Source organism: Anomaloglossus baeobatrachus, chromosome 2 (assembly GCF_048569485.1).
Source record: "Anomaloglossus baeobatrachus isolate aAnoBae1 chromosome 2, aAnoBae1.hap1, whole genome shotgun sequence".
Lineage (NCBI taxonomy): Eukaryota > Metazoa > Chordata > Amphibia > Anura > Aromobatidae > Anomaloglossus > Anomaloglossus baeobatrachus.
In genome coordinates, this window is record NC_134354.1 from 711941202 (window position 1) to 711955178 (window position 13977).

Consider the following 13977-nt stretch of genomic DNA (forward strand, 5'->3'; position numbering starts at 1 on the left):
CACATGAAAAGTTTTCCTTGCATCTGATATGATATAAAAGTAATGATTCACCATAACTATCTGCATGTTCTGTAGTATTATCCTATTCTGTAACCTCACAGTCACAATTTGTATATGCACTTTATAGATCACGAAAATTGCCGAATGTGTGAATGTGCTAATGTGACATGTTGACTGCACTTTTCACTGCATCATTGCTTGGCTCTGCTTTCACTTCACGCTTTCACTGTCTGGTGTTTTTCTCACAATGGCATTATCACAATGAAGTATGAAATGTTACTGATGTTTTATTTGTGTTTTCCATTTTTTGCCTCTGTTGTTGCGATGATACACCTCTAATGGGATATCTAACTTTCAGGAGGGAAGTTATAATAAAAATTGAGAGAGTCCTTCAAGAGGTTGTTCACTACTTAGACAACCTCATATAATTCTCCTCGTTGGCCTCTGTTAAGATATAAAAAAGTTTTTGCTCACCTCCTGTGCCGGCACCATTCCAGTGGTGTTGCCAACTCACTCTCTTGGGGCTCACGTGAGGTTGTTACATCGTGGGAACCCTGTGTCCAACATGGCCAGCATCACTGACCTTACCTTAGGACTCATAAGTAATTAAGAGGAAGTCAAGGCTCCTCTCTACCATGCTCTTGATTACTTACTTGCCTGAAGGCTGAGAAAGGGAATCCGGCGCTGATTGAGAGCATCACTAGCATGACATAACCTCATGTGAGACCTAGGAGAGTGAGTGCCAACACTTCTAGAATGAAGGTGAGTACTCACCTGTTTTATTTTAACAAAGGCCAATAAGTGGAATGAGAAGAAGTTTTCCAGTTAGGGGACAACCCTTTTAAACCCTGGTCACATAGCTTTTGGGCTTATGTTCAGTGGCTTACAGCTTATGTCTGGATTGAAGTCGGAATTCGGGCATATGCACCAATAGAGCCATTGACCTTAAGGGTGCAAACAGAGTCACATTGTGCTCTGTAGTACATAATTTTCAACTGTCTACACCTTTTGGAGGAAAAAAATGTAGCCTCTGACTGTAGGGCTTACTGCTATGTGAACCCAGCCTTAGTGGTTGATATCTTATATAGGCTAAGTTGAAAAAGACAAGCAGCAAGTTTTCAGGACTACATGTCATTTTTGTGTCAAATTTGAAAGTAGTATAAAGCATGAAATGGGTACCAAGAAAATAATTTATATGAAGTACAGTAATCACTGAGCAGCAAATGGGATATAGTCTGATGCTGGAAAGGCTAAAAAAATAACTTAAAGGGAACCTGTCAGCAGATTTGGGGCCTGTAAGCTGCAGCCACCACCAGTGGGTCTTAGATACAGCATTCTAACATGATGTATATATGAGCCCAGGCCGCTGTGTAGAACGTAAAAATTACTTTATTATACTTACCTAAACAGTCGCTGGGGTGGAGTTGGGTCATATGGGTGTCTCCGTTCTCCGGTGCCAGCGCCTCATCTTTCGGCTTTTGTCCTCCTTCTGAAAGCGGTGTGCATGACATACACACTTGCCGATCCCTAGCAGGCACACTACAATACTTTGATCTGCCCTGCTCAGGGCAGATCAAAGTGCGCCTGTGGAGGACCTCAATGCCGGCGAGTGTGGATGATGTAGGATGCATCATCCACCCCGGCGTCAGAAGAAGGATGACAAAGATGGCCAAAAGAGGAAGCGCCGGCACCAGAGAATGAAGAGACGCCCATATGACCCAACTCCACCGCAGCAACCATTTAGGTAAGTATTATAAAGGGATTTTTCCATTCTACACAGCAGCCTGGGCTCTTATATACAGCATGTTAGAATGCTGTGTATAAGAGCCCATTGGGGGTGGCCGCAGCTTATAGGCCCCAAATCTGCTGACAGGTTCCGTTTAATTTCACAACTCATTTGAAAATGTTTAAGTTTATTGAGTTGGAAATGCATCAAAAATCCAGTATGTCCTGGCTATAGGTGAATTACTAACTACATGAAGCCCACTAACAAGCACTTGCAGTAATTTAATGGATTCATTGTATCTAACGGTCTCCTATAGGTAGGGTTGAAATAACTTAACATTCTTTTTTAACATTCTAGAGACATCGATTACCAGAGTGACTAAAGTTATTGAAGGACAACCAGAAGTCAGAGTAATTCCAGGAAGCGAAACCAGAGTTACTAAAATTATCCAAGGACGTAAGTAAATTTATATTAATACTACAGTCACGTAAAACTAAAGGTATAACTATATACGTTCCCATCCGGTATGCCTAATAGTTAAGGGATTCTAAATTTAATCATAAAATATAAATCAAAAATGCAATCTCTAGACCTTTTTTCAGCCACAATAAGCCTGTGAAAGACAATCATCTAGCTCTCTGGCAGAGAAGTCTTGTTCCCCCCCCCCTTTACTTATTTTATGTATTTAAATGGGTTTTCTCATCATCAGACATGGGTAAAATTGCAAAGTGCTTGTAAAAACAAGAATGGAGGGATTTTTACTTTTATTTTTAACTGCTCTTTGCCCAGTGCCTTCAAACTTTTTGGTATAGATTTTGTAAGCGCTGCTCTGAAGATAGCTGTGTACAGACAGATTCAGTTTCTCTTCCACAATGTGGCAAAGGCAATGTTGCAGCATGGGAAGTAGTACAGTTTTAAAGAGGTGGTTAACCCATATTCATTATTGGCCACATCAATATTATGTTGAGAAACAAGATGTCTCTCAAATACCTTGTGTTGCCAATACTACCTGTGAGCAGTGCAGAGTGGTCCGCACTCTCCCCCATTGCCTGACCCCCGGGCTCTGTGACCTCTGGGTTCCAGTGATGTCACATCGACTTTCTGTTCACCGGACATCACCGTGGCTGGCTCCAGTCTCCGTGAGTCACTAGGCTGTGGGCGGCGTTTCACCGCTCGTCACAGCCCAGCATGTCTCCTGGTTGCTTGCTCTGCAGTGACTGAGGGAGCAGGGATATGTTGAGCTATGACGCTGGACAGTGATAAGTGGTGAAATGCTGCCCACAGCTCAGTCACTCAGTTGACGTGACATCATCGGACATCAGAGGTTACGGAGCCCAGGGGTCACGCGAAGGGGGTGAGTGGAGCACAATAACGCCGCTCACAGGCACTATTGGCAACACAAGGTATTTGAGAGAAGTATATCAATGTGGCCAACAATGAATATGGGTGAACCACCCCTTTAACTAATAACTAACTATAGATTGACAAAAGCACACATAGGGCATTAACCAGATAGCATGCAGTTTTTACTTGTTTTTTTGTACTCACTTTGTGATGCTGAGGTCCTTACGACCTTGAAATGTGTTGGGAATAAACTGTAAAATGTACTCACAGCAAAAAAGGGCAACCAGTCCAGTTAGCCCAGGCCAACACAACTAATGCACAAACTGTTGCTATTTTTGGGAATACACTGTAACCTACTCCTATTTATCTGATTCTTGTGAATTCTTCACCAGCAGCGTAGCACACACACATTTCCCCTTTTGATATAGTTTGAACTAATGGCTTAGCCACACTTCTGGTCCAAACTGACCATTTTTAGGAGAGCACTGCTTACCAATTAGCAGGAAGATGAGAGGCAGGAGAGGAGTTTACTCCTAAAGATAGAAGAGTGTAACCCTTTAAGAATAGTATGAAAAACTAAATTAAGTGAACAGTTGCTCAATCAAAATGGTCAGTCCATAAACTGTAAAAATCCAAATATTAAAAATGTACTGTATCTGTATGTGGTTTGAATTAGAGTAAAATATGTGTGATACATTTTCTTGAAAAGTTTTTACTAAACTCCATTTTTGCACAGCTTAGAGAAAACACTGACTTATGCACATGGCAATAGTGGTCTTAGCCCCATAGCATTATTGGAAACCATATCCAGTAAAATTCACTTTAAGTCAACAGAACTGGATAAAAGAAAATCCAGGTTCCTTTCTGAAGTCTTAAAGATTTACTGTAGCATGCGTTTATTTTTGTATAGCCAAACGGAGGAAATTAATACCTTAGTTTTATTCATTCTAATACATTTTTGGCTTACTGCTGGGGATGAGCAAACCCAAACTGTAAACTTTGGGGTTCGTACTGAACACTGGGTATCCATGGCTCAAACCCGAACAATGACTTTTTAAAAAATGTCGGTGTCCGAGTTTGGGTGCTATTCATATGCTAGCCACTCAATCGAGCAGTGCTCGGGTATGCTCAGTGCTCAGCCCGGTGAGAGTCGCTTGTAATCTTTGAATGGCTCTCAGTGAAGGGGGGGGAAACAAAAAAATGAATAAATCTGCCCTCCCATGGAAATGCTCTGTTTATGGCTGGCTGTATGTGGGTGGAGAGCCGAACTGCCTAATCATTGACTTCCATTATGGTCGTTACCCAAATCGAGCATGTTAGTTCAGGTCCCCATTGACCTATATTGGGTTCTTTGTCTGGGAACAAGTTCAGATCAAGTCTCGGTCGCGAAACAAACTTTTAACTAAAGTCAGGCCAAATCCGGTGAACCCAAACATCTAAGGGCTGTCTCATATGTACTTACTGTTTGTCAAACTAATGAACTACTGACATAAAGTGTGGCTTATATACTTCACTATTCAACAATTATTTGTGGAGAGGGTGGGGAATTTTTCTTTATAATATGCATAAATCTACATAAATCCTTAGTTTTATATAACAATCATTACAGAGCCCTCAATCACCAAAGTCACCAGAGTCATCGAAGGCAGCCCAGAATTCAGTCTGGTTAAAGAAGGAGAGACAAGACTAACCAAAGTCATTCAAGGTAATAATTCATTTTCCTTTTATTTATGAGCTGTTTATGTCTTTTCTACAACTTGAACTACCATAACAGTTGCTTTTGTCAGTAAAAACAAATCTGCTTTTCATATATTTAACATTTTTTTTAGGTCTATGAAAACTTGAATACCTAAATTTTGAAGGTGCACAAAACAATTATCACTGCCCGTAAATGTAATCTAGAAAATATAATGCAATATAACATTTCTAAAATAATAAAGGCTGAACAGATTAAATTTATACTTACTATGTGGTATAATCCCACAGAATATTCTGTTCCATGAACTGTGGATAAACTTTTCCCTTTTGAAAATTCCACTTGAGTAGAGCATGTGTGATAATTACAATGTATAATTCATTTGTATTTGTCAGTGCCCTAACATAAAGCTTTTGGGCTTCAGTGTCAAATATCCAACAGCACATGCAGGAGGCCAAGGATAACATGTGAGGCCACAAGAGAGGCCATATGGAATTGCCATAATAAATTTGGAACAAAATAAGCAGTGCTGAAGATTAAAGAGGATTTTATTGATAGGATAAGTCAACAATTTCCGATCAATTGGGGTGTGATACAGGCATCTCTGCCGATCAGCTGCTGAAAGTTCATGGATGATGCAGAAACACAGCAGCTCTATCAAACCTATAGTAGCTGCAGCTGGTAATACAGAGCCACCCTTATCGATTTTAATAGGGATGGATCTGCAGGATCAGGTGATTACTGAAGCACAAGGAAGTACAAGAAGCAATGGGATGAAACTTAAAGGAAAGAGATTCAGATTAGACATTAGGAAAAACTGTCTGACAGTGAGGGCAATCAGAAAGTGGAACAGGCGACCATGGGAAGTTGTGAGCTCTCTATCAATGGAAATCTTCAAGTTTAAACTGGATAAACATATAGCTGGGATGATTTAGGGAAAATCTGCACTCCAAGGGGGTTGGACCCGATGGCCCTTAAGGTCCCTTCCAACTCTACCATTCTATGATTCTATGAAATATTGGGGCTGCTGTGTACTTGTCAGCATCTGAGAACTTCCATTTAGTACCAGTAACTGCTTATCAGATGGGGTGCTGGGTGTCGCAGCCCCACTAATCGGATATTGATGGTCTTTCTTACAGATAGACCATCAATAAAAAAAAGTATTGGTCAACCCCTTTAACTAAAACTGTCTACTTGTAAATTTTTATTTATTTGTTAACTTTAACTGGTCAACTACAATTTTTGTGTTACTTTTATGATGTCCATGATGTCCAACCAAACAAAATGATTTTTGTACTCACCTCTTAAATTGAATTTGTTAGAGCCCACGATTACTAAGATCACTAGGGTGATTGAAGGTGAATCAGATTTTAAGCTGATAAAGGAAGGTGAAATACAACTGACTAAAGTGATACAAGGAGGTAAAGTTTTAAAACAATGACTTTTGCCTTTCTTTATTTTTACAAGTTGATTTAAGATATCTCAATTTCTAAATTTAATAATAATTTAAATGATGCGGAAAAAAATGATTTAGCAATTTAAAAAAAAGAAAAAAAAGGCATGATGATCCTAAAAAGTTATGTTCTCTGAATGTCTTCTCCATATGGACATCTGCCAAATAATGATTGAATAGCTCCATTGTAATAATTTCTAACATATTCTATTTCATTTATTTTTCAAATTTCCAATTATATTTATCTCATCCATGCACGCAGAATTTCAAATACAAATTTTCTTTTTTATAATTAAATTTGTTAGAGCCTAGAATTACTAAGATCACAAAAGTGATTGAAGGAGAGATCACTAGCGTGATTGAAGGTGAGCCAGATTTTAGACTGGTAGAGGAAGGCGAAACTCAAGTGACTAAAGTGATCCATGGAGGTAAAGTGAAATGATGAGATCTCAAACTTTTTTGGTTCCCTTTATTTCTGAAAAACCTAAAACAAGACAAACTAAATGTGGTGGGTTCTTAAAATTGAATCATAAAAGCCTTTGAATCAAGAAGTGTATATCACCAAGAAAGTGGTGAACCATATACTTCATTCTTCTTGCTTTTATGTCAAACTCTTTCAAAACAGAATCTCCTTAAATCATTCTTTTTTTCCCAGGGTTTTGGTGAAAATGAGACATTGGAAGGCGCCAGACTGGTTTTATCTCTTTTGTTCTATTTTTGTTACATTGTTTAAAAAATCTGTTTCACAGGCCCTGAAATTAAATACACTCGAGTTTCCACTGGTCTTGGAGCTGACTTTGATGATGCTGAACTCACAAGGAGGCTGGAAGAAGGTGGGTTACGGTGATAGTAATTATCAGTACTTAGACATTGCTTCAATAATTTCATAGGTGTAAAAAAAGGCAAAAACATTAGAAATGATGTGTAAACATAAGCCATTAGAACTGATCATAGACTATGTTTAGTTTTTTGTTTTTTTTTATAAAGTATGTAGGCAATAGATGATGACTTAAAGGGAACCTGTCAGGTCCTGTATGCACCTAGGCCAGAACCAAGAGCAGTTCTGGGTGCATATTTCTAATCCCTGCCTAACTGTCCCTGTATCTAGTTGCAAAGATAAAGAGATCTTTACAAAAAGTATTTTTAAAGATTCTTCATGATATGCTAATGAGCGCAAGGACTTGTTACTTACCTTTGCTAGTCAGCTCCCTTAGCATGTAAGCACACCCTTGCTAACATGCTAATGAATGCGTGTGGTTACAGCTGCCGCTCTCCATACTAAGAGCGGTGACTGAACTTGTGCTGCCCCCGTGACTGAACCCACGCCAGCGCCACCCTCATGACTGAAACCCAAACACTGCTGGGAGGATTAAGATTTGTTTTCTCCCAGCTGTGGGGTTCAATGTGCAGGTTTCAGGCTGGTTCCAAACCAGATTAACCCTATATCTGTAGGTTTATAGCATTTTTTCACCTGACAGGTTCCCTTTAAGGTCAACAGGGATTCCTTCCCTTATTTACTGAGAGAAATTGATGTTGAACAGGGAATGGTCCCCCACTCCCTTGCACGCAGGGTTGCTATTGGTGCTATCTTCTATTTCTAAACATATTCACAGTCCATATGATTCATCCCATATAATTAAGGCATGTTCTTTCCTCCTTACAGTCATATGAAAAAGTTTGGGCACCCCTATTAATGTTAACATTTTTCCTTTATAACAATTAGGGTTTTTGCAACAGCTATTTCAGTTTCATATATCTAATAACTGATTGACTCAGTAATATTTCTGGATTGAAATGAGGTTTATTGTACTAACAGAAAATGTGCAATTCGCATTTAAACAAAATTTGATCGGTGCAAAAGTATGCGCACCCTTATCAATTTCTTGATTTGACCACTCCTAACTACTTTTTACTAACTTACTAAAGCACTAAATTAGTTTTGTAACCTCATTGAGCTTTGAATTTCATAGGTAGGTGTATCAAATCATGAGAAAAGGTACTTAAGGTGGCCACTTACAAGTTGTTCTCCTATTTGAATCTCCTATGAAGAGTGGTATCATGGGCTCCTCAAAACAACTCTCAAATGATCTGAAAACAAAGATTATTCAATATAGTTGTTCAGGGGAAGGATACAAAAAGTTGTCTCAGAGATTTAAACTGTCAGTTTCCACTGTGAGGAACATAGTAAGGAAATGGAAGAACACAGGTACAGTTCTTGTTAAGCCCAGAAGTGGCAGGCCAAGAAAAATAGCAGAAAGGCAGAGAAGAAGAATGGTGAGAACAGTCAAGGACAATCCACAGACCACCTCCAAAGACCTTCAGCATCATCTTGCTGCAGATGGTGTCAATGTGCGTCGGTCAACAATACAGCGCACTTTGCACAAGGAGAAGCTGCAAGGGAGAGTGATGCGAAAGATGCCGTTTCTGCAAGCACACCACAAACAGAGTCGCCTGAGGTATGCAAAAGGACATTTGGACAAGCCAGTTACATTTTGGAAGAAGGTCCTGTGGACTGATGAAACAAAGATTGAGTTGTTTGGTCATACGAAAAGGCGCTATGCATGGAGGCAAAAAAACACGGCATTCCAAGAAAAGCACTTGCTACCCACAGTAAAATTTGGTGGAGGTTCCATCATGCTTTGGGGCTGTGTGGCCAATGACGGCACCGGGAGTCTTGTTAAAGTTGAGGGTCGCATGGATTCAACTCAGTATCAGCAGATTCTTGACAATAATGTGCAAACATCAGTGACGAAGTTGAAGTTACGCAGGGGATGGATATTTCAGCAAGACAATGATCGAAAATACTGCTCCAAATCTACTCAGGCATTCATGCAGAGGAACAATTACAATGTTCTGGAATGGCCATCCCAGTCCCCAGACCTTAATATCATTGAACATCTGTGGGATGATTTCAAGCGTTCTGTCCATGCTCAGCGACCATCAAACTTAACTGAACTGGAATTGTTTTGTAAACAGGAATGGTCAAATATACCTTCATCCAGGATCCAGTAACTCATTAAAAGCTACAGGAAGCGACTAGAGCCTGTTATTTTTGCAAAAGGAGGATCTACAAAATATTAATGTCACTTTTATGTTGAGGTGCCCATACTTTTGCACCGGTCTAAATGCGGATTGCACATTTTCTGTTAGTACAATAAACCTCATTTCAATCCAGAAATATTACTGAGTCCATCAGTTATTTGATATATCAAACTGAAATAGCTGTTGCAAAAACCCAAATTGTTATAAGAAAAAAGGTTAACATTAATAGGGGTGCCCAAACTTTTTCATATGACTATATCTGTGTTCTAAGAAACAGTAGTCTTTGTGATCTGTCCTCCCAGAAGTCTTGGGTGTTCTTCTCCCAACCTCTTCCTCTTCCTCCCAGCTTACAGCTTTAACAAAGACTATTTAAATATGTTTTTGATTTCAGAAACAAATTCCAAAAAGCCTATAGCCTTTAATTCTATTTATGGGGAATCTGTAAGCACTTTTTTTCCTATGTAATCATAAAGTAAAACCAGAGTCCCTGATTACAGCAATATGACACTTAGTGAGCTGTGGTCTGTTTTTCCAATACAATCAATGTTTTATCAGCAGAAGATTTTCACGTCAGGACAACTTTGCATATGTACGGTAGTCCAACTACACCCTCAGCTCTGATTAGCAGCTCTCTATCACTATAGATTGTACACAGAAAGCTGTGGTGTGGGCAGGGTTAAACACAGCTCAACAACTGAGGTCTGCTAGATCTGTAACAGAGAAAACTATGACTCTATGGGCTAGAACACATGGTGAGTAAAACGGGCCAAGTGGAATGCGATAAAAAAAATCGCATTCTACTCGGACTAATGTTACTCTATGAGGCTGTTCCCATCTACAATGTTTTTCTCAGGACTAATCGGATTGAGAAAACAATTGCAGCATGCTGCAGGTGGCATCCGATCCGTATAAACTCGAACCCATACAAATTTATGGGGGCGAGTGAAACATCACACTGCACTCGGATCACACCAGAGTGCAGTGTGATAATTGCATCAGCTCATAATAGAGGAGATGGGGAGATTAGTCCTTCCCTCTCCTCCAAAGCTGTGATCCAATCGCAGGATCGGATCACAGTGTAATGACACTCGGCTCACTCCTGCAGCAGAGCAGGAGCCGAGTCATTAGCATATCAAATCAGATGCTCTTGCATCAGATGCCATACGCTCCTGTGTCCCCAGCCTATTATAACTGCTGCACCCAGTATAGTAAGTGAAACATCACTGGAATCAGGGACTCTGTCCCTACCCCATGATGCTGTCAGATTGATTACATAGCAAAAACCTGCTGACAGATTCCCTTTAAAGGTGTTGTTCTACTATTTTGATATTTTGTTGTATTTTTATTTTATTGATCGATTATACAGTAGGTATGGAAAGTATTCAGACCCCTTTAAATTTTTCACTCTGTTTCATTGGAGACATTTTCTCATTAATGTACACACTACACCCCATCTTGACAGAAAAAAACAGAAATGTAGACATTTTTGCAAACGTATTAAACAAGAAAAACTGAAATATCACATGGTCATAAGTATTCAGACCCTTTGCTCAGTACTGAGTAGAAGCACCCTCCTTTTGAGCTAGTAGAGCCATAGACTTCTTGGGAATGATGCAACAAGTTTTTCACACCAAGATTTGGGGATCTTCTGCCATACTTCCTTGCAGATCCTCACCAGCTGCTTGAGGTTGGATGGTGAACGTTGGTGGACATCCATTTTCAGGTCTCTCCAGAGAAACTCACTTGGGTTTAGGTCAGGGCTCTGGCTGAGTCAGTCAAGAATGGTTACAGAGTTGTTATGAAGCCACTCCTTTGTTATTGTAGCTGTGTGCTTAGGGTCATTGTCTTGTTGGAAAGTGAACTTTCGGCCAAGTCTGAGGTCCCGAGCACTCTAGAAGAGGTTTTCTTCCAGGATATCTCTGTACTTGGACGCATTAATCTTTCCTTCAATTGCAACCAGTCGTCCTGTCCCTGCAGCTGAAAAACACCCCCATAGCATGATGCTGCCACCACCATGTTTCACTGTTGGGATTGTATTGAGCAGGTGATGAGCAGTGCCTGGTTTTCTCCACACATACCTCTTAGAATCATCACCAAAAAGTTCTATCTTCATTTCATCAGACTAGAGAATCTTATTTCTCATAGCCTGGGAGTCCTTCATTTGTTTTTATTGCAAACTCTATGTGGGCTTTCATATGTCTTGCACTGAGGAGATTATTCCGTCGTGCCACTCTGCCATAAAGGCCTGACTGGTGGAGGGCTGCAGTGATAGTTGACTATGTAGAACTTTCTCCCATCTTCCTACTGCATCTCTGGAGCTCAGTCACAATGATCTTGAGGTTCTTCTTTACCTCTCTCACAAGGCTCTTCTCCCACGATTGCTCAGTTTGGCTGAACAGCCAGGTCTAGAAAGAGTTCTGGTGATCCTAAACTTCTCCCATTTAAGGATTATGGAGGCCACTGTGCTCTTAGGAACCTTGAGTACTGCAGAAATTCTTTTGTAACCTTGGCCAGATCTTTGCCTTGCCACAATTCTGTCTCTGAGCTCCTTGGGCAGTTCCATTGACTTCATGATTCTTATTTGGTCTGACATGCACTGTAAGCTGTGAATTCTTATACAGACAGGTGTGTGCCTTTCCAAATCAAGTCCTATCAGTTTATTTAAACAAGGCTGGACTCCAATGAAGGAGTAGAACCATCTCAAGGAGGATCACAGAGAAATGGACAGCATGTAACTTAAAAATGAGTGTCTGAGCAAAGGGTCTGAATACTTATGACCATGGGATATTTCAGTTTTTCTTGTTTAATAAATTTGCAAAAACTTCTACATTTCTGTTTTTTTCTTTCAAGATGGGGTGCAGAGTGTACATTAATGAGAAAAAGATGAACTTTTTTGAATTTATCAAATGGCTGCAATGAAACAAAGAGTGAAAAATTAAAGGGGTCTGAATTAGGGATGCTCGAATACCAAAATATCCGACTTCTCGAATATCCGATGACTAGGTCGCCGCTATTCGACTATTCGCGTATATTGGACGCGCAATGTAAGTCTATGAGAAACCGGGATAATTTCACGTTGGACCTAACGTATGAAGAAACAGTATGGGCACAGCCTGTAGAAGGTTGGAAATCGTCCGGAATCATGCCTGGTCGGTGTTGGGGTGTCTTCTCTCTCTCGTGGTGAATACATTCGCTCATCCCTTGTCTGAATACTTTCTGTACCCACTGTAAATAGGTCAGTTGCTGGATCAATATTTACTTAAAAATACAAATATCACAATTGAGCAGGGGTTGAATAAGTGTCACGTGGTATAATCTTTCAATGTTATCATGTTACATCATGTTACGAGGTCCATATGTGTAGCTTTCATGTGTTCCCATAGAATATTGAACTTCTCACCCAATGTTGATATACATAACCACATTTTTTCCAGTCCAAATCAAAATATCTGACTTTAGGGGCTTTTTTAAAAAAATTCTTTGGTTTATAAATACCAAGCATTCCTGACAATTTATGCCATAAACATGTATCCTATCAGAAGTGACCAGGGTATCCAAGTTCATTGAAGGTGATTCACAATTACTGGATGATGACGAGCTGAAAAGACTTCTCCAGGGAGGTTAGTGAGTGCAACTGGGCAACTAATATCACTTAACAAGGAATTGTTGGTGATGGTAAGCTCTCTAGTGCAATCACTTCTTTTTAAAGACTAAATGCATTTGTTCCTTACTTTAAATCAATCACGCCAGTATCCAAATTACATCAAAATTTGGTCTTTAAAAAATAACTAACAAAGGGGACAATGAAGATTTGTTTGAATTCTTGTAAGATTGATATTACTTATTGGGTCATATGTTGATGTACAATAAAAAAAAACACAAAAAATAATTTTAATATTTAAGAAAAAAAGAAACAAATATTCATTCCTCCCCTTAATCATCTCTTTAGCATGTATTTGGTGTTAAGGTAAGAAGTTTAACTCCTCTGAATCTTTTAACAGTAGCATTTTTTTTACATTTTAACTCATAATTGAAAACAAATTGTACTAATAATTTTCTAGTAATTAATTTTTCTTCTTTAAGGATGACATTGTATTGGTCATTGGTAAAAAACAACTAGAATTCATATTCTGGGACTTTAATTGCAAATTATTGTTCACCAATACACAGTGATTTAACTAGAGTCCGATGGGCCCCAATACATAGTTTGATCTGGGACCCCCCCGGGCAGCCTTCCATTTGGGCCATTGTAGCATTCAAAATCCTATAAAGAGATACAAGTTGCCCACCATCCCATTAATTGTGCAGTAATGAGCCCCTGTCCTGTGCTAATCTTCCCCCATCTTGGGCAACTTCCTACTAAACATGCCCCCCATCCTAGTGTATGATGCCATCATGACTATATGCTGGTATATATGTCCACATTATGGCCCTTCCTTGTGTACATCCACATCATGTCCCCATCCTGGTATATATGTTCTTACCATGTCCCATCCTAGTATATTTGGCCCCATTATATCTCCATCCTGGTATATAGCCCCATCCTAGTATATGTCCCCATCCTTACCATATCCTGGTATATAGCCCATACCTGGTATATAGCCCCATCCTGCTATATAGCACCATCTTGGTATATAGTAGCATCCCGGCCGCATCCTTGTATAAAGTCTCATCCTGGTATGTGTCCCAATCATGTCCCCATCTTGGTATATAGCC

General features: G+C 39.7%; 1 protein-coding gene across 3 annotated transcripts in view; it reads left to right on the forward strand.

The window, feature by feature from the left end:
* The window catches only part of POSTN (periostin), a 111758-nt gene that overhangs the window by 87700 nt on the left and 10081 nt on the right, over positions 1-13977 (forward strand). For 2 of the 3 annotated variants that reach the window (XM_075337314.1, XM_075337315.1), the window contains 4 exons: positions 2084-2182; positions 4680-4775; positions 6969-7052; positions 12801-12881. In XM_075337314.1, the coding sequence (XP_075193429.1) occupies positions 2084-2182; positions 4680-4775; positions 6969-7052; positions 12801-12881 (360 nt within the window). The remainder of the gene's footprint in view (positions 1-2083; positions 2183-4679; positions 4776-6968; positions 7053-12800; positions 12882-13977) is intronic. The other variant, XM_075337316.1, reaches the window with a different exon arrangement.